Below are 21,213 nucleotides of genomic sequence, written 5' to 3' on the forward strand. Positions count from 1 at the left end.
GCTTAAAAGCTTCCAAAGAAGGAGCCTCCACCACACTCCGGGGCATTTGCTCCACTGCTCAGCTAATGCCTCTTCTGTTCCCCCACTTCAGGACTTCAATGTGATGCAGTCCTAAGGCTTTAAAGATACACATACTGAAGTGTAGGAATTACACATATGTGGGGAAGAGTGCTTGTGATAGAACAAGATATGGATATTAATGAGCTGGCAGCTTATTATGCATATTGCAAAACGAGAGCATATAGTCACTGACTGTGTCAGCTGCATATATTAAAGTCAAAGTATTTCTGTCTGTCCGCCTGTACCACAAAGTGTCAATCCAGTGGTCCTTTGTGGTGTCAACTGGGTTGGGAGTTGCTAGATGGATGCTGTTGCTAGGAAAACTGGCCCTCTATGATGTTACAGGGAAAGAAAGGTGACATGTGTATGAGGGAAAGTGAAGAAGAAAGGAAAGAGTCACAAAGAGAGAATGTTGCTATGGAGATATTGTGATGAAGGTTTTCTCAGAGATGGAGAAGAGAGACAGGGAAAGGGCAGGGAAGACAGAGGAAGGAAGGAAGGAAGGAAGGAAGGAAGGAAGGAAGGAAGGAAGGAAGGAAGGAAGGCAGGCAGGCAGGCAGGCAGGCAGGCAGGCAGGCAGGCAGGCAGGCAGGCAGGCAGGAAGGAAGGAAGGAAGGAAGGAGGGAAATGGAAGGGAAGGGACGAGTGTCTGGCCGCTGTGGCTGTCTGGATGAGGAGGAACAGGCTGAAGATTTATCCCAACAAGACAGAGGTCCTCCTGGTTGATCATAAACCGGATCGGGGTATAAGGTGGCAACCTGTGTTGGATGGGGTTGCACTCCCCCTGAAGTCACAGGTCTGCAGTCTGGGTGTCCTCCTGGACTCATCACTTACGCTTGAGGCTCAGGCGTCGGCGGTGGCCGGGAGGGCCTTTACACAATTAAGACTCATGTGTCAACTGCGACCGTACCTCGCGAAGGCGGATCTGGCCAGGGTGGTCCATGCCTTAGTCACCTCCAGATTGGATTATTGTAATGCACTCTACATGGGGCTGCCCTTGAATACAGCCCAGAAATTTCAATTGGTTCAATGGGCGGTGGCCAGATTGTTAACTGGTGCTCCTTACAGGGAGCGGTCAACCCTTTTGCTTAAGGAGCTCCACTGGCTGCCGTTCATTTTCCGGTCCCAATTCAAGGTGCAGGTTCTTACCTACAAAGCCCTGAACGGTTTGGTACCCTCCTACCTGCGTGACCGCATTTCTGTGTACGAACCTACATGACCCCTTCGATCATCTGGAGAGGCCCTGCTCACGCTCCCACCTCTATCGCAGGAGCCATTGGTGGGGATGAGGGAGAGGGCTTTCTGGGTGGTGGCCCCTCGACTCTGGAACTCACTCCCCAAGGACATCAGGCATGCCCCAACTTTGGCAGTCTTTAGGAGGAGCCTGAAAACGTGGTTGTTCCAGTGTGCCTTCCCAGAATAAGGAAACTCCCAGCAATATGTCCTCTAAATGCACTTTACTATGGATCTAGGAGTGTCAGCATGCCCCATCCCTCTCTGAAAACTCTATCCTAGTTCATATTTCATCTGTTCATGCTCAGCATTATCTTTAAATTTTAATTATTACATTTGGCCCAGTCATAGGTTTTAAACATTGCTGTGTTACTGTTAATGTTTATTGCTTATTTTTTTGTTATGAGTTTTATTTTATTGTTCTGTATTATTTGTTGTTATTGCTTATATTATTGATTTATTGTGGGCTCGGCCTCATGTAAGCCGCACCGAGTCCCTTGGGAGATGGTAACGGGGTACAAATAAAGTATTATTATTATTATTATTATTATTATTAGGAAGGAAGGAGAAGGGGAAGAAAAAGGAGGAAGGAAAGGAAATGTATGAGGGGAGGGCAAGAGAAAGAAAGGATGAAAGCAGGAGGGCAGCAGCCCTTCTGACACCCAGGCAATGCCAGGTAGATATACTAGTTACACTATAAAACCACACACTAAACAGAGTATGTAGGGTGTATGGTACTATATTAAAAACAATACTGTAAGGATGCCTGGTGACAACAGAATAGAAAACTAGCAAAAGCCCAAAAGATAAAACATACAAAACCAAAATAGAAACAGCAGTAGTATACAAGTATGAAGATTTGAACCCAATAAACAAGTTATTTAATATCTAAAGAAGAGGGAGTATTTTTAACTAGTACAAGAAGGGGCAACAAGATAAACACAAAGCATGCCTCTATAGTGGGGGCATGTCACTCTTGGCACGTAATGAAAAGGTCATCCCTGTCCACTGATTGATCAGCTTACCTATTTGGAGGAAGTGCCTTGGGTGATAATAGAGTCTAGATAAGTAAAATGGAAAGAAACATTCCCTCTGATAACCTGGCTTTAAAGACTAATCAGCATTTGGCATTGGTTCCAGAGACTGACTGGCAACCAGTGCTGATTTTAAAATCCCGTCATAGTATGTTTCCAATAAGTCTGATTGGCAATTTTAAAGTTGCCTTCTTTTTGAACAAATTAAGTTTTTAAACTGTTTTCAAAGGTATTGCTACACATAACCTTTGCCATAGTCCAAATCTGTGTGAATTGCAATTGCAAGGTTACAGCTGCTAAATAAACAGGGGTTTTCCCACTAATCAGATAACCTTTCCATTAAGGGTTTAAGAGCACCTTTAAACTATTACCTATTAGGAAATATGAGAGATTGTGGTGTATCACACAGAACATCTGATCACTAATCAGAAGTCTGAGCACCTCCCTAGACAACCCTACCCTACACTCAATATCTATCAGAGAAAGAAATCAAACACAGGGTACATTTACACTAGAGAATTAATGCAGTTTGACATCACTTTATCTGCCATTGCTGAATACTATGGAATCATGGGATTGCAGTTTTACATCCATTATTCCTTAATATTGAGCCATTGCAGTCAAAGTAGTGTCAAACTGCATTAATTCTACAGTGTAAATGTACCCTAAAATTCCTAGATCTTTTTCAATTATACATCAAAACCAGGTGCCATGAATCTTCAATTTGTGCATTTAATTTTTCCTGTGGAAATGTTTGTAATTTATATATATTCCTGTTGGAATTCAGTTTGTTAGTTTTGTCTCAGATCTTCAATCTGATAAAAATGCATTCTAATTCTTGTCTTGCGTATTATATATTACTTTAATCTAATCTCATGTCCTCTGTTCCACTTACAAAGTCATTTATGAAAGTATAGAATAATACTGAACCAAGGACAGAACCTTGAGACAACCCACTGGTCACTGCTCTCTAGGATGAAGAGGAACCACTGATGAGCACTCTTTAGGTTTGGACCTTCAACCTTTTGCAAGTCCATCTAATGACAGCACTGTCTAGCATACTTTACTAGTTTGTCTGCAAGAATATCATGGAACTCTTGTCTAGTGGAGCCCACCGGCTCACATCCCATGACACTCAACTACTCCTAGTGGGCCTCTATCATAAAATGATAGAACATCCGGAGTATCCTGCTACCACTGCAGCAACACAGGAGGCTTGCCTTTGAAACAATGAGGGGAAGCCAGGCGGCCAATGCTTCCCCCCATGGGATGGGGCAACTGTTGAGTCAGCCAATGAGAGGCGTGGGGCGACCAGTTCTCCACGACCCCAGACGGGCACTGCTGGATTTGCCATGATGTGTGGTGATTCCGGCTGCCCATCTGATGAAGTATTTAGAAGGAAGAAAGTGGAATATGAGCACGGAGAAAGTAGCTTTCCATCCCCATCTGAGACAGAGTAAGGCAAGAGACCATAAGTTGGAAAGCTGAGGGAGGAAGAGTCTCTTGAGTGGGAACCTTTTCTGAAGTAACAGCAGCTGCCCTTGCCCATTAAGAATGAAAAAGTAGACTATGGAGCAACAGTTAGAAAGAATTAGCTGCCAGAGCCTTAGAACAACAATGACCACTTTGGGGAGTACTCTCGAGAAACAACAAAGGGGGCAAAAGGAGATGTGCAGTAGTTTGGAGGTGCTGGCATGAAAGACTCAGGAAGAGGGTGTGGTCTCCTTCCCTTCATGCTTAGTGTGTATTTACTCCTATTTGTCTCCATATTATCTTCAAACTGTGCTTTTTGTTTTTTTCTAAGAGAACTGTTGCAGCAATTACAAATCCCCATCAAAACAATCCACCATTTTTTTTAAAAAAGTTGACATTTTGCAATAGACTTACTTTGAACCTCCAGAGTCCTCCAATATCATCGCTGCTGTCAAAGCACACAGGCTCTAGGCCTTCATCCAAACAACATTTGATGCTACAAAGTCCACTGGAGCCAGCACCTATAATGGCCACTCTCTTCTTTGCCATGGTCTGTTTCCCAAGAATAAACACAGAAAATATTAGATTTTTCAGGATTAAGTAATTATTTCTTTACACTCCATTTACAGCAGAACACCTTCATCTTTCACTCAGTCACAATGAAAGAAATTTTTACTGTATCCTTCAATAAGAAGTTGCCAAATTAGCTTTTCTTATATCTGAAGTAAAACTGAAAAATTAAACATTGAAACCAATACCTTCCTGTGTTTTGCAATGCTGGAAGCAGGGTCAAATGTACATGCTACTGAAAAAGAGTCATGGGAAAACTGTGAATTTTAAACTACATGCAAATATGAATATATTTAGAAAAATCTAAATTGAAGGAGATATTTACTTAAGTCTGAAAAGGTTGCCTAAATAGTGGCTGGAATTAACAAAACTTCTTCTAGCTTGACCCTCCAAAACCTGACAGAAACACCATTCAGCACCATGATCAGCAGAATAGCCTTCCTTTTCCTCAGGTCTTAACTATTTTGCGATCATGATCACTGCTTAGTCACGATTTTGACATATTGCCACAAGTGTGTCTCATTCCCCAGCCTACTTTCAGCTTACAGGGAGGAGAGCCATTGCGCTAATGATCAAAGCATGGTTGAATAATGTTTCTATCAGGTTTTGGGCAGTCAAGAGGATTTACTTAGTTAAGTATTTAGGGAAATATAAGTTGATACAGGATTCTAGGCACTGTATATAGTTTGAAAAATGTACACAAAAATATGTATGAATATTCCAGCTAATAGATTTTACATATTGATGTAAAATTGGAATTGAAAACAGTAAGAAATGGAAAAGGTGGGAGCCTGAGGAAAACTGAGCTTGACAGATTGACACATCATTACCCTACATGTATCCTTAAGCTTTTCATATTTTCCTTGACTGTGATAATGGAATTGCAAAATATATGGAAGAGGTGATACACAACTTAGAAGAGTAATAAAAGAAATAGAAGGAAACAGGTTTTGCATATCAGATAAGAATATCTAGGGCATTCGCATGAACGTAACACCAGTAAAATTGTCAGAACCCAGAAGCCTTAAAGAGCCAGACTCAGGAGTATACCCAAAAGAAACAGTTTATTGAATCAAACAAAAGGACTCAGAGACACTTACTTCAGTGCCTCTGGTCAAAACTCAAAAGTAGCTGCAAAGATTAGCTCAAAAAACAAATTTAGGAAATAATCCGGATTAAACAGAGATATAATCCAGATTAAACACAGATATAATCCGGATTAAACTGAGTAGTGTCCAAAGTCACCCAAAATAGAGCAGCAGATAAAGGGTAAGCAAACAAAGGTCCGTGAAGCAAAGCCGTCGTCCAAATGCAGTCCAAAATCGAAGAAATTCCAGTTGAAGGTTCCAAAGTCCACAAGGCAGCGTCGTCGTCAAAAGCAGTCTGAAGTCAAGGAGAGGGGAAATCCACACTTACGAGAATCCAAGCTGGTCGGTACATGAAGCAAAACAGCAACCTGCAGATCCAGGACCCAAGCCCAACAGGAAAGCGGCAGCGACAAGACCCAAGGCATGAAACCAACACTTTGCCTACTGCAAAGTTTTATCACTCCAGTGCCTTCATTTATCTTACAGCTCATCATCTGATTATGAGCTGCCCTCCACCCCATCCTCATCACTCTCAGCTGGCCTAGCTTCTACAGCTGAACACCAACGCCCATCCCTCCAACTCTTCCACCTCTTGTCAAGACTTAGGTCTCCCCATGATTCCACAATATCACCAGATTGCCATTCCCCGCCACCAGAAAACCCCACAAAAGTATCACTGGACATTGGTTGAGTATACACATTCTGAACCTCCTGTACCTTGGTCCAATCCAGTGGTTCCTCTTCATTCCCATCACTCCCAGACCCATCATTCCCAGAAAAACCCATGAAATCCTCTTCCTCTGTGGGAGCAGTAAGTATGTCCCGGATCTTCTTTCTCTGACACTCCTCATCTGACTCCTGCTCTCGAGTAATCCTCTTAGTCCCTCTATTCCCATGTGTATCTCCTTCCTCCTCCTCACTCATTTCACTTTCAGAGAAATCTTCAAAGGACTCTTCATCAGTGGGTGACATAAGTATCTCCTGGATCCTCTTCCTCTGCTGTTCCTCATCTAACACCTGGGCGCCTCGTTTCCCTCCTCTACCACTCCTACTACCAGTTGCAGCGTTGACAACAGACTCTACTACAACAAAAATATTTCCATAAGAAGCACAAAGAGAATCCCTTTAGTGTGTGGTGGTGGTGCTGAAAATTCGTGTTTTAATATATGCTGTGTACCAAGAACCAACTTCCATCTTTTCAACTGTGTGAGTGGGGCAGTTGCAAATATGTCCTCTGACTCGGCTCTCCCTTTGGATAGCTGTCCATATCAACTATGAAGTTGATTCTTAGTCCAGAAGAATAAAGCACACAGTAAATACTAGACTTTGCACATAATGGCCAGTACAATTACAAATACACAGTCCTAAGGGCCTCATCATAAAAGCCAGGTGAAACGTCCCGCTTTACCTGGCATCCAGGAGGAAAGAGGGAGCATTGGGGTGAATCTGTTGCCCCACACACAGCTCCCTCACCATGACACTTTCCCCATCACATGGGGAAAACATTACCCTCATGAAGAGACCTCACATGTTGGGGTGAAGCATCCGGTAATGCTTTCACCCCAGTTGGGGGTGGGGCCTCTGCCAGAACTCACACACCTTTGTGTGATGTTCGGCATGGGATTCCATCTACATGGGGTGAAAGTATCCTAGGATGCTGAATTCACCCCGTCTGATGAAGTCATAAGTCAACCATAATCTATGAAGCAAATGACATGGGCTAAGGCATGGCCTGCATATGTAGCCCTATGCACCCAGTACCACCCAATACCCAAAACAGGTTCTCCTGAGCCCAGCAATATCCCTGTCTGATGTCTGAAGTAGTGGGGTGAGATAAAGCAGTACTTTTTGTAGGATGAAAGAAAAAAAATCAGAAGTTTACCAGGTGTCAGTGAGAGAGAAAGAATACCATGATTATGTGTTGGGAGACAAGGTAACAAGCCAAGAAGCACATGCACCAAGGCAGTGCCCATTGCCTCCCCAGCTGCTCAGCCTTCCATATTTTAAAAGGTTTACATAATACAAATAAACAAAGACATAGTAGCTTTACACACAGCAGCCTTCATACACTGGAGCTTTATCACACGAGGCTTCTCTCACACAGACTGAGGAGTTCCCTCACTGAGGCAAATAAACTCTAACAGGCTTCGGCCTACTCACTCTCCTCAGAGCAACACTAGCTTTGGCCCACTAACTCTAACAGGCTTCAGCTGATATCGAGCTCTTTTGGGGGGTTCTCCCAGCGAGGGGAGTCCCTAGGGACCTCTAATGGGGTCCTGACCTTGGTGAGCGGCCAGCGGATGCCAATCCAAAAAGACGCAAAACGTTGAAAATCAATCTCACCAGAGGCTGAAGAGGAGATCTGCGACCGAGGCGTTTATTTAGCGATTCAGCTGAAAAGGATGCGTTACAGGGATGAATCCTCCATAAGGCATACAGTACAGTGAATTTCAGGCATATTTATACAGGCAGAACAAAGAAATCCTGGTTTGAATCTCCCGCCCGCCTCCTGTCAGTCCCCTCTGTCCTGATTGGCCGGCTCCGGAACAGCTGGGAGGAGGCTTGGCCGCTGGTCCCGCCTTCCCTCCAATCGCCGGCCGCTGTCGCCTCCAGGGGGCCAATCAGAGCCCTTGGAGCGCCTCCGGAGATTGTCCAATCAGCGGCCAGGAGGCGGGATGTATTTTGACAGCGCAGAGGGGCGGAATGCCTGGGAGGCGTCCGCCAGCTGATTGATCACCTTTTGTTCTTCTCACGGCAGGGAGGCAGACGGGGCAACAAGGGATTTCCTGGGTTCCGATAACAGATGTGTATAGGCACAAAGGGTGGGCTATGGGTGGCATTTGGATCTCAACCTTGAGGACAAAGGGGTCCTTAGTCACAAGGGAGCGTACACAAACACCATGATTGATTTAATCAGTCTGTTTTTCCGGGTTATAGGCTGACAAATCTCTGGCTTTGTTTGTCTGACTCTGAAAACAAAGCCACAAGATATTGCCAGTATTGATCCATGCAATGCTGGTATGAATGGAGTTTCTTCTAAGGAAATTGGATTCCTTAACTGTAATCCCCAGGTCACATACCTTAATAGGGCAAAGTTCAGGAGGGGAAAAGTAAGGAAGGAGGGTGAGGGTACATCTCATTTCATTTCATTACATATCATATATTTCATATATATATTCTTCACAGTCTTTCATAACTCATAGATTTCATAGGAAAGATCCCCATCCCAGTAAAGTTTATTAGAAAACCCACAGCAATTAATAAAGGCAATCAGCAGAGTTCCTGAGGTATGATCCTTTGCAACAAGGGCATGCACCCACAGGCGGGGGCCATGCTTCCCAAGCGGCTTGGCTTTTGAGTTCGTGGAGGAAGTTCATGATAATAGGGCATCAAGTCAATCAGGGAGGGCAGAAAGGTCCGCAAAGAGTCTGCAAATGGCGAAGAGTGTAGCAATGTCCTTCAGAGAACCGCATCTCCCAGCCAAGACCTGGGAGCCATCTGGCCTCCTCCTCGGGGCTGCTGCAGCCGGCTGCCGCGGGGAAGCGGGAAAGAACCCAGCCACTGACAATCAGCTGTTTCTCTGCAAGACAGAAGCTCTCGAAACAAAACTAATTTTTCTCCCGGGAGGAGTAGTCCAAAACAGAGAAACGGAGATGGTAGATAGGCTTAGAATTAGTCATGGAACAAAACAAAATTGGAACGGCGGCGATCCGCCATGTTATGTGTTTTTGGTGGATAGCGGGGTTCGTGTTGGGGGTTTCCGTATCCACGATTTGATTTAACGCAGATTCGGGGTCCGGGGGGCACCTGGAGGCGCCCCCCCGCGGGCTCACGGCCCTCCGGAGCCCAGAAAGGGGTTGGTGGGAGCGTTCATGGAGTGCTGAGCCAGGAAAGGATACAAAAGTAGCATGCGGAAAGATAAAAAGTTTCAAGTTTCAAGTGTTTTATGGGGGAAAGATACAAAGTAAAGGGAGAGGGAAAGTTAGCCGAGGTTGCAGGCATTTCCTGGTCTTGGAGCAGGCGGCTGAGGCACATTTCATCTGCTGGCCTCAAAGCTTGACCCAGGAACTGCGGAACTCCCTGCCGCAGTTCATACCAATGTAAAGGCTGGGCTACCGGCGGCGTCCGCTGTCACAGCCTACTCACTCTCCTCAGGGTGACGCTAACTTTGGCCCACTAACAGACTTTGGCCTACTCACTCTCCTCAGGGCAACACTAGCTTTGGCCCACTAACTCTAACAGGCTTTGCTTACTCACTCTCCTCAAGCGACACTAGCTTTGGCCCACTAACTCTAACAGGCTTCAGCCTACTCACTCTCCTCAAGGCGACACTAGCTTTGGCCCACTAACAGACTTTGGCCTACTCACTCTCCTCAGAGTGACGCTAGCTTTGGCCCACTAACAGGCTTCGGCCTACTCATTCTCCTCAGGGCGACACTAGCTTTGGCCCACTAACTCTAACAGGCTTCGGCCTACTCACTCTCCTCAGGGCGACACTAGCTTTGGCCCACTAACTCTAACAGGCTTTGCTTACTCACTCTCCTCAAACGACACTAGCTTTGGCCCACTAACTCTAACAGGCTTCAGCCTACTCACTCTCCTCAAGGCGACACTAGCTTTGGCCCACTAACTCTAACAGGCTTCAGCCTACTCACTCTCCTCAAGGCGACACTAGCTTTGGCCCACTAACAGGCTTCGGCCTACTCACTCTCCTCAGGGCGACACTAGCTTTGGCCCACTAACTTTTAACAGGCTTCGGCCTACTCACTCTCCTCAAGGCGACACTAGCTTTGGCCCATTAGATCTAACAGGCTTCGCTTACTCACTCTCCTCAAGGCGACACTAGCTTTGGCCCACTAACTCTAACAGGCTTCGGCCTACTCGCTCTTTCAGTGCTTGATTCACACTTCTGTAATCAAAAACACCAAGTTTTAACATTTCTGACAGTTCAACCCCTTCCCCATTTCCCCACACTTCATAGACAAAGACAAAGTAGCATGGACAACAGGGCCATTCAGTTCAATCCTCTTCTATGGAGGAATATATAATCTAAACAGTCATGATAATTGGCCACCCAGCCACTGTTTAAAAACGTTCAAAAGAGATGCCACACACTGTCAAACAGCTCCTACTCTCAGTCCTTATTTTTACAGATTTTGTGACTGGAAGCTTGCATCTGACAATGCAAACTCCAGCACCCTGAAGTCTCAATAAACCATACAACAGCTGGATAAGTTGTGGAACCACTTTGAAAAGGCACATATATGAAACAAGAAAAAATGAAGTGGATAGAAGAATTTAAGTAATGAAGGAAAACCCATTCCCTAGAGGAAGAGACACGAAGAGGGGAAGCATCACAGCAATATCAGAAAACAAGGTAAAGTGGAAACCCATGGAGAAGATTAGTCAATAACCCCATTTAAAAAAAAATTATTTTCACTCTTTTTCTTTTTAATGTATTTTTTCCAATTCATACTACTTTATTTTTTCTGGACTATGCCCATTTCCCACCCCCTTCCCCGTTTTTTAATATTTAGGTGGGGGGGGGGGGAGCACTATTCTGTTCTTACAATAACAATTATGATACTGTTTTTAATTTGTGTATTGTGATTATGATGGTTTTTGATGTTGTCATTTTCTTCTTGTTATGTGGATTTTAACCTATATTTTCAGGCTTGTTCCTTGTAAGCCACCCCAAGTCCCTTCAGGGAGATGGTGGCGAGCTATAATAATAATAATAATAATAATTATTATTATTATTATTATTATTATTAACTTTATTTGTACCCCGCTAGCATCTCCCGAAGGACTCGATGCGGCTTACACAGGCCGAAGCCTCAAAACACAATACAGTAGAAACATAACACAACAATACAAAGCAAATCAAAACAATAAGCAAAATAACGACAATGGCAATACATCAAGACATTATTAAAAACTGGTTCGGCCGGCACAATGGGGTACAAGGGTTAAAAGTGCTGAAATGGTAGGAGGCACGTCGGTTTAAAAGTGCGGTGTGCAGCAGCGAATTAGTTATGTTAAGGTGCTACTAGGACTTGGATGGGAATTCCTAGTCTGAAAAGGCACAACGGAACAGCCAAGTTTTTAAATTCCTTCTGAAGACAGCTAGAGTAGGGGCCTGTCGGAGATCTTTTGGAAGGGCGTTCCAAAGTCGGGGGGCCGCTACAGAGAAGGCCCTGTCCCGTGTCCCCACCAAACGCGCTTGCGATGTAGGTGGGATCACGAGCAGGGCCTCCCCAGATGACCGGAGCGAGCGTGTGGGTTCGTAGATGGTAATGCGGTCACGCAGGTAGGGTGGTCCCAAACCGTTCAGGGCTTTGTAGGTGAGCACCTGCACCTTGAATTGGGCCCGGAAAATAAATGGCAGCCAGTGGAGCTCCTTGAACAAGAGGGTTGACCTCTCTTGATAATGAGCCCCGGTTAGCATCCTGGCTGCTGCCCGCTGGACCAATTGAAGTTTCCGAGCTGTCTTCAAGGGCAGCCCCACTTAGAGCGCATTGCAGTAGTCCATTCTAGAGGTGACCAAGGCGTGGACCACCCCGGCCAGATCAGCCTTCACGAGGTATGGTCGCAGTTGGCGCACAAGTCTGAGTTGCGCAAAGGCCCTCCCGGATACCGCCGACACCTGAGCCTCAAGTGTAAGCGAAGAATCCAAGAGGACACCCAAACTGCGGACCTGTGGCTTTAGGGGGAGTGTAACCCCGTCCAACACAGGTGACCACCCTATACCCCGATCCGGTTTACGATCGACCAGGAGGACCTCTGTCTTATCGGGATTGATCTTCAGCTTGTTCTTCCTCATCCAGATCGACACAGCGGCCAGGCACTCGTCTAGCACCTGAGAAGCCTCCTTGGAATTAGGTGGAAAGGAGTAGTAGAGTTGTGTGTCATCCGCGTAGAGATGGCACCCAACTCCAAAACTCCGGATGACCTCTCCCAGCGGTTTCATGTAGATGTTAAAAAGCATGGGCGACAAAATAGAGCCTTGCGGGACCCCACAGGTCAAAGGCCAGGGGTCAGAGCAGGCGTCTCCCAGCTTCACCATCTGAGTTCGTCCCTCCAGGAAGGACTGGAGCCACGACAAAACCGTGCCCCCAAGGCCCATCCCGGAGAGACGACCCAGAAGGATACCATGATCGATGGTATCAAAAGCCGCTGAGATGTCCAAGAGAACCAGCAGAGTCACACTCCCCCTGTCCAGCTCTCTGCGGAGGTCATCCACCAAGGCGACCAAGGCTGTCTCGGTGCCATGAATAAAGTTGTTATTATTATTGTTGTTATAAGAATAAAGTTGTTATTATTATTATTATTATTATTATTATTATTATTATTATTATTTGAAACACAACAAGATGAGTCCACAGCAAACAAGATCACTCTGCTGGCTGTTGTATTGGATCACACGTCGGACACTTCCCAAGTGTCTAGGATTGTGTGATGTATCGGCGAATAGTGCATGCGGATCCAAGTAAGGTGGCCTTTTGCAGCTGGCAGATGGTAATTTTGTCAGCGCCGATTGTGTTTAAGTGCAGGCCAAGGTCTTTAGGCACTGCACCCAGTGTGCCGATCACCACTGGGACCACCTTGACTGGCCTGTGCCAGAGTCTTTGCAGTTCAATCTTTAAATCCTCATATTGTGTCCGTTTTTCCAGTTGTTTCTCTTCAATCCTGCTGTCACCTGGGATTGCAACATCGACGATCCGTACTTGGTTTTTTAACACAATTGTGAGGTCAGGAGTATTGTGCTCCAAAACTCTGTCAGTCTGAATTCAGAAGTCCCAGAGTAGTTCGACGTGTTCATTTTCTGTAACTTTTTCAAGCTTGTGATCCCACCAGTTCTTTGTCGCAGGCAGATGGTATTTGTAGTACAAGTTCCAATGAATTATTATTGTGATTATGATTATTATAAAATAAGAAAAGAAAGACACACATTTAGGATCTTTTCAAACCTTGTTATTTTTCTCTAAAGTTTGTAAAAGCCATACTCAAGACTATGGCCTTGGAGCATTAAGATTCATAAGGAAAGCATGAAGGTTTATAAGGAAAGAAAAGGAAGAAAGGGAGCCAACCAAAGTATTCCCTTCCGATTCTAGATGAACCAATGCACACATCATTATATTAAAAGCAGGAGGATGCTCAGTAGAAGCTACTTGATGTCTACAGCATATGTTATGAAGAGAGGCTTTACTCAACAGAGCTATTGTTTAATGCAAGTAGCTGTTTGACAACTCAATCTTCCCACGTTGGAGGATGAGTCAGATATAGCTCTGGCGGGGTGGTAATACTGGAGCACGGCAGTGGGCAGTCATTGCCAATCTCCCCGAACTTTTCATAAATAGGGACAACAGCCTCTTTGCTCATTTTAGCTGCCACCACATTCTTTCAACAAATTTGTGTCATGTCTTATTCTTTTACACTTATTGTATACTGCCCTTGCAACTTTGGGCATAAATGAATTTACAGAAATGTTAATATATAACCTAAACCTATTGATTATTATTTATTTATTTAAAACATTTATATTCCGCCCTTCTCACCCCGAAGGGGACTCAGGGCAAATATTCAATGCCGGGACACAAATTCACATACATATACATAAACATTAAAAAACATTTATCAAAATATTAAAATACACCATTTAAAACCGTCCTAGTCATCTGTGTTAAATCTAATTGGCCTGATCATCTTTCCTATTGCCGCTTCATTACCCTGTCCCGAAAGCTTGGTCCCACAGCCAAGTTTTTACCATCCTTCTAAAGGACAGGAGGGTGGGGGCCGACCTGATCTCACCAGGAAGCCAGGGAGCAATCACCAAGAAGGCCCTGTCTCTCGTCCCCACCAATCACGCCTGTGACAATGGCGGGACAGAAAACAGGGCCTCCCCGGAGGATCTTAATCTCTGCGATGGTACATAGGGAGAAATGCGTTCAGACAGGTAATTTGGACTGGGGCCTTTATTGGCTGCCTCCCTTTTCCACTCGTGGTAAATAAATGGCATTGATAGCACTGAAAAGAGGGAACCATGCACTTCATCTCTAGCTGCCTTTTACCGCAATTTCACAGCCCACAGTTGTCTTTAAAACACACATACAAAAAAAATGTGTGATAATTACAGCAGCAGGTCTTTACCTGTATTTCCACCAAATAAAAATGTAGCCTTCCAGGCAAATGAGTTTCACTAGATTTCTCTTCAAATACAAATTTGCAATACTATTTTATAGAACACGAATACTTGCTAAAAGGATACCAAAAGCAGTTGCAGTTTGTAACTAGGAGTCATATGTAAGTCGGATGTTTGCAACTCAGAGTAAATAGTGCTGCTGTCAAACCAAGAGGGGGGAATGCCTCTCAAATAGTAATAATAATAATAATAATAATAATAATAATAATAGTAATAGTAATAATACTTTATTTATACCCCGCCACCATCTCCAAGCCCAACAAATACAGCAAAGCAAATATACAATTTAAAAATACAACAATAAAATATAATGAAAATAAAAAATACAATGGTACTCCAGATCTCTCTTCTAAGAACAGGATCAGCATCTGGTGAAGGACACCATGCTGCACATAATTTCCAGAGTCAAACTGACTGCCAGTTGGATCTTACTTTAAACATAGCCACGGAACAGCATTGCCTATTGCACCTAAAGGCAGGGGATGAAGGGCAGACTGCACAGGTTATACTGATCTGCCCTCCACAGTTTCACGGCACATCAACATCTGCCACATTCTGCCAAATTGTAGCTAAAAGTACTATGACTTGCATGAAAATTACGCAACCACAACTTGCATAAGACTTAGTTTGGACCAGAGTTTACTGGACCTTGCCCCCTCAAGAAACTCTATAAAGTCTGCCACTTGACCAATAAAAACCTTGGCATAATATTTCACCATTGGCATATTGCAGGCATTCGGAAATTCCATGTGCATTCTGTAAATAAGTTTTTAGAACTACAACCGCTGTGCTGTAATGATTGGGATGTTGGACTATAATGCTAGAAGAAAAGGGTTTGGATCTCCACCACATCATGGAAACCAAATGGATTACTTGGACAAATCATGCTTTTAGTCCAAGAGGAAAGACAAACGACCTCTGAATAATCCTGCCAATAAAGTTCTATGAGAGAGTCACTGCCATAACATGGGAATGGACCTGAAAGCGGATAACAGTAGCTACAAACAACAGCACATTCCATGCCTGTCCTCAAAAATATCGTGGCTTACAATGGCTGATATTATTCAGTGCACAAACACACCGGAAAACATTTAAAACATGACAGTGATTGTGGCCATTTAGGGGTTTGGGCCTCAAACTTCCCATTATTTACTATGTTATAGTCTTGTCAAAGGCTTTCGTGGCCAGATCTCACTACCTCTGAGGATGCTTGCCATAGATGCAGGTGAAACGTCAGGTGAGAATGCCTCTAGAACATGGCCATATAGCCTGAAAAAACCTACAACAACTCTATGTTGTAGTCCTTTGCAAGTTTTTTATTCATGTCAGGAGCGACTTGAGAAACTGCAAATTGCTTCTGGTGTGAGAGAATTAGCCGTCTGCAAGGATGTTGCCCGGGGATGCCCGGATGTTTTACCATCCTATAGGAGGCTTTTCTCGTGTTCCTTCCTGAGAAGCTGGAGCTGACAGAGGGGAGCTCATCCTGCTCCCAGGATTCAAACCGCCAACCTTTCAGTTAGCAGTCCTGCCAGAACAAGGGTTTAACCCATTGCGCCACCAGGAGCATAGAATACTATTTTCTTTGCAAGTGACACAGGCTGAAGTCGCCACTCAGCCACAAATAACAATAGCTGACCCTGAACCAGTCATTTTCTTCCAGTGTGATCCAAATCACAGGATAAAGCAGGGAAGAGGAGAGCCATGTATATCACCTTGAGAAAAGATGGGATAGAAGTGCAGGGAATCTAATTAATAAATAATTCCTCATTAGGTAAGGGATGAGAATTGAAAAGCCACAGATGTCAATACCAAGTTATTCGTCTAAATATTGACACCAATGAAGTTTCTATATGGAACAGTATCCTGTAACTGGGATACCACAACAAACAAGGCTGTCCTCCTGTAGTGTGTTGCCTTGATTTAAGAGACTTCAAATCTCAGGCTGGTGTATATAGGAAAGGTTGTTCCTTTAAATATAGAGTTTTGAAGTCAGACTGTAAACCTATTAGTAGTCAGAGCAACTCCTTCAAAACCAGTGCCTGGTGGTCTCTTGTGTGGAATTATGGTAAGCAGTCTAGTTGCTTGCCACATTGTGAATTAGCTGCAGCTTCTGACTAGCACTGAGTAGTAGTAGTAGTAGTAGTAGTAGTAGTAGTAATAATAAACGGAAAAGTGGAATTAGACTTTCAATAAGGTGGGGGAAGTACAATATGAGGAAAACAGTGTAGGTGAAACAGCGGGATTGGCATTACTAAAGGCAATCCCTCGTAGTCCGAGGATGATGGTCCTCCAAGTGTAGTGTCCTAGCGGTGGGTCCATAGGTGACTGTGGAGCCCTATTCTTGATCTGCATCTCCTCCCACAGTGAGGGCATCCGTTTCCAGGTGGAAGGCGATCCCGGTCGGGATTGGCTTGATACACCTTCCTCTTTGCACGTTTCTCTCTTTCGCCCTCCATTCATGCCTCTTCAAATTCACTGCTGGTCACAGCTGACCTCCAACTGGAGCACTCAAGGGCCAGGGCTTCCCAGTTCTCAGTGTCTGTACCAGAGTTTTTAAGGTTGGCTTTGAGCCCGTCTTTAAACCTCTTTTCCTGTTCTCCAACATTCCATTTTCCGTTCTTGAGTTCGGAATAGAGCAACTGCTTTGGGAGATGGTGGTCAGGCATCTGGACTATATGGTCACTCTCCATAAAATGCATTAAAATAACAAAAAGCCTTATAGAAAATAGTCGGAACTTGAAACCCGTGAATGTAAAACAAAAAACAAAAATACTTCCATTGTGGAAATTTCTGTATTAGCCAAGAAAAGTGTAGGCTTTGCAGATAATCATCAATTCCTTTGACAATTTGCAAGTGGGTTCAAAAGCAGGAGGGGAAGGAACAGGGAAAGGCTTAATGGAGTTCGGTGTTGCGCAGCCTTCCAGATGTTGTTGCAATTCTTAGCACCGATGCAGTTTAACAACATCCGGAGAGCTCCATAATTCCCAGCTCTGCCTTAAACTGACAGAAACGGAGCCTGGTGGTGAGCAAGTATCCCATCTGTTTCTTCAAAACTTTCCAAGGGAATGCAGCCCTGAACCTCCCAAGAGTCCCTCCATCATTGTTTCACGGCAGCCTGGCAGCAGTCCTCCAGGATCTTGTTGCTTTAAAACAACAAGAACTACAGCATCTCCCCTTCCTGATGATCCTGCTGCCAGGCTGCAGTGAAACAATGATGGAGGGAGCAAGTTAGAACTGGAAAATACGTACACAGATAACATTTCTGCATTGCTCTGCTGCAAATTCAGAAAGCACAATAAAGAAAATCACATACAAATACACACAGTCTGGTTTTGCTCCAGGTACTCTTTGAGTTTTTACCTTTATCAAACTCTCAACTTCTTCTCCAGGGCAGCGGCAGCTAAGATGCACAGCACTTCAGAGCAAGACAGCACAATTTTGCATGAAGAATGGTTAATGAACATGGGAAGGGTTGGGGAAGAATACTGAAATGTGATTGGGTATCAATGTACAAGTACTTCCCACTCACTTGGCAGATGTTATGCTGATTGGACAGAATGCAACTTCCTAGATGAAAACAATTGAACTTTTCCCTGCCTCCTGCCAGGACTTCTTAACAGAAAAGAGAAAAGAGAGCTTGTTTACCAGAGGAGAAGCCAACAGTTAGGGGGAAATGTATGGTTTGGCGTAAACATTAAACTGGATTCCTGGGAACAAGATCTTAACCCCTACTTAGTCACAGAAACCCACTGGATGAGTGTAGACATGTCACACCCATTCCTCGAGGAAGGCCAAGGCAAACCCCTTCATAACAAATCTTGCCAAGAAAAATCCCATGACAGGGTCACCATAAGTCAGAAAAGACACACAGCAACAATAACAAAGTCCCAGTTTGATGTGTTGGCTGAGTTAACTGCTGTATGTGTTTTTTAAAATTTGTATTTAATAGTTTGGGTATAGTGGGAGGCCAGAAGATCTTCTTCAGGCAGACCCTTCCAGAAGAAGGTGTAACCTCCTTTTTTTTCCCTTCAGCTGTCCCTCTCCTGCTCTCCGGGTCTCCTGAAGTGCTTCTATATCAATGTTAAAATATCCCAACTCCCTTGCAATGATGGCAGTTCTGCGTTTGGAGCATTCACTGTCAGTGTTGTCCATCAGTGTCCGTATGTTTCATGGCCGCAGGGTGGTGACCCCTCTTCAGGCAGTCCCTTCCAGAAGGTGTAGCCTCTTTTTTCTTCCTCCAGCTGTCCCTCTCCTGCTCTCCGGGTCTCCTGAAGTGCTTCTGTGTCGATGTTAAAGCATCCCAGCTCTCTTGCAATGATGGCAGTTCTGCGTTCAGGGCATTCCCTGTCAGTGTTGTCCATCAGTGTCTGTACTTTCCATGATCCAAAGTTCGTTTTTCTTTTTTGGCCGCAGGGTGGTGACCCCACTGGACGCGGCAGTCCAGTCAGGGGTAAGAGAGGCAAACTATATTTAGGACACCTTTTCTAGCCCCTTCCCCATGTGGGGTGAGCAGAGTGAATCCTCAAAAGGGCTGCTCAGTCATGGACACAGCTGCCGAACTACTCAACTGCCTCGGATCTTGAGGTAGAATGATTGAGTCTGTATTCAACGACCATGTACAGTCTGTGACTAGGGGCTTCCAGATTTCACAGTCTTACCCCTGTCGCCACTCGCTGATAGCCATGGGACTTTGGTTGGTTTGTTTTTATTTTCCCTGTAAGACGCCTGTGCGTGATTTTTTTTTAATGTGTGGAGGTCAATGCACAAGTGATCATAGAATCATAAAATCAAAGAGTTGGAAGAGACCTCCTGGGCCATCCAGGCCAACCCCCTGCCAAGAAGCAGGAATATTGCATTCAAATCACCCCTGACAGATGGCCATCCAGCCTCTGCTTAAAAGCTTCCAAAGAAGGAGCCTCCACCACACTCCGGGGCAGAGAGTTCCACTGCTGAATGGCTCTCACAGTCAGGAAGTTCTTCCACATGTTCAGATGGAATCTCCTCTCTTGTTGTTTGAAGCCATTGTTCCGCGTCCTAGTCTCCAAGGAAGCAGAAAACAAGCTTGCTCCCTCCTCCCTGTGGCTTCCTCTCACATATTTATACATGGCTATCATATCTCCTCTCAGCCTTCTCTTCTTCAGGCTAAACATGCCCAGCTCCTTAAGCCGTTCCTCATAGGGCTTGTTCTCCGGACCCTTGATCATTTTAGTCACCCTCCTCTGGACACATTCCAGCTTGTCAATATCTCTCTTGAATTGTGGTGCCCAGAAATGCTGTAGCTGAAAAATAGTCTTTATGCCTACATACATGTGCTGCCAGAATAAACCATTTATCATTTCGACGGCTAAAGATAGATCACAAACTTATTGAAAACCACAACACAGTCATGCTTCTTGGAGTCATTTTCCTAATTTTAAAGGACAATCTGAAATGCTATAAAATTTTATAAAAGATCAAGGAAGGTCAGAATTGCCATCACCTACTTCCAATGTAAACAATTTTTGGAAGTTTGATGGGGCAAAGATGCCATATTCTCTTATCTTAGATGTCCTGTGATGTGACCATGCAAGGGAGATGCAGGCTGTAACCTGATTTATAGCAGCCTGCTCTTTCCTTCATCTTCTGCACACAAAGTTTACTGTGACAATGACTCATCATGGTATATTACATCTATCGTTGCTTTGCTCCTTAACCTTCCAGATGTTTACTGGCAGTAAGAACTGGTTATGAATATTGTAAGTGTATGGAATCCTGAGTTGAGCCTATTGCTGAATTATAAATGTTGCATAAATGTTGCTCAGGCATTAGTATCTTGTGTTGTAAAAACAGAAATGTGAGTCTGATTGGTTTGAGAAGGAACTATATGCACATTCATTTGTCCAAGTGTACTGAATTTTCAAAGAATCCCAAGTTTTCAGTGGCGCCCTGTTTGGACTTTGAATACTGGGATAGATAAGATTTTAAATACAGAATCAAGCTGCTTCAGTTACAGAATTAGGCAGCTTTCAGACACTGTTGTCTCCCATTTCTAATTCTTCTGTGTTTTTCCATCTCAACTCCTATCATTATTCTTTCTGCACACAAACTGATAGGCCATTGCTGAACTATGTCTCTTGTTTGATTCTACTAGAAGCAAATCATGCCTTCTCATTTTATTTTGTGGAATATCCAATCCAAAGATGCTCATCCTTTGAACTGTATTGTATGCCTGCTAAGCAGGGATTCAAAGCCTGTTTTTCAGAGTCATAGCCCAATGCTCAAATCATTACACCATGCAATCTATAAAACTGCACACAGGAATGACACATGAATCAACGTATTTTCCTTTCTTCCTTTTAGTCAAGCATGGCATGAGACTAGGGATAGCCTGGCACTGAATCTCTAGTACAGTGTTTCTCAACCTGGGGGTCGGGACCCCTGGGGGGGGGTGTCAGAGGGGTCACCAAAGACCATCAGAAAACACAGTATTTTCTGTTAGTCACAGGGGTTGTGTGTGGGAAGTTTGGCCCAATTCTGTCATTGGTGGGATTCAAGGGACTCTTTGATCGTAGGT

At 44.4% G+C, this 21,213-nt stretch overlaps 1 protein-coding gene across 2 annotated transcripts in view; it reads right to left on the reverse strand.

The window, feature by feature from the left end:
• The window catches only part of FMO5 (flavin containing dimethylaniline monoxygenase 5), a 44,174-nt gene that overhangs the window by 21,700 nt on the left and 1,261 nt on the right, over positions 1-21,213 (reverse strand). The window contains exons 1-2 of one of the 2 annotated variants that reach the window (XM_060774309.2): positions 18,021-18,128; positions 4,215-4,352 (exon numbers count right to left, since the gene is read on the reverse strand). In XM_060774309.2, the coding sequence (XP_060630292.2) occupies positions 4,215-4,349 (135 nt within the window). In that variant the 5' untranslated portion in view covers positions 4,350-4,352; positions 18,021-18,128. Of the gene's footprint in view, positions 1-4,214; positions 4,353-18,020; positions 18,129-21,213 lie in introns of those variants that run through there. The other variant, XM_060774308.2, reaches the window with a different exon arrangement.

Source organism: Anolis sagrei, chromosome 4, assembly GCF_037176765.1.
Source record: "Anolis sagrei isolate rAnoSag1 chromosome 4, rAnoSag1.mat, whole genome shotgun sequence".
Classification (NCBI taxonomy): domain Eukaryota; kingdom Metazoa; phylum Chordata; class Lepidosauria; order Squamata; family Dactyloidae; genus Anolis; species Anolis sagrei.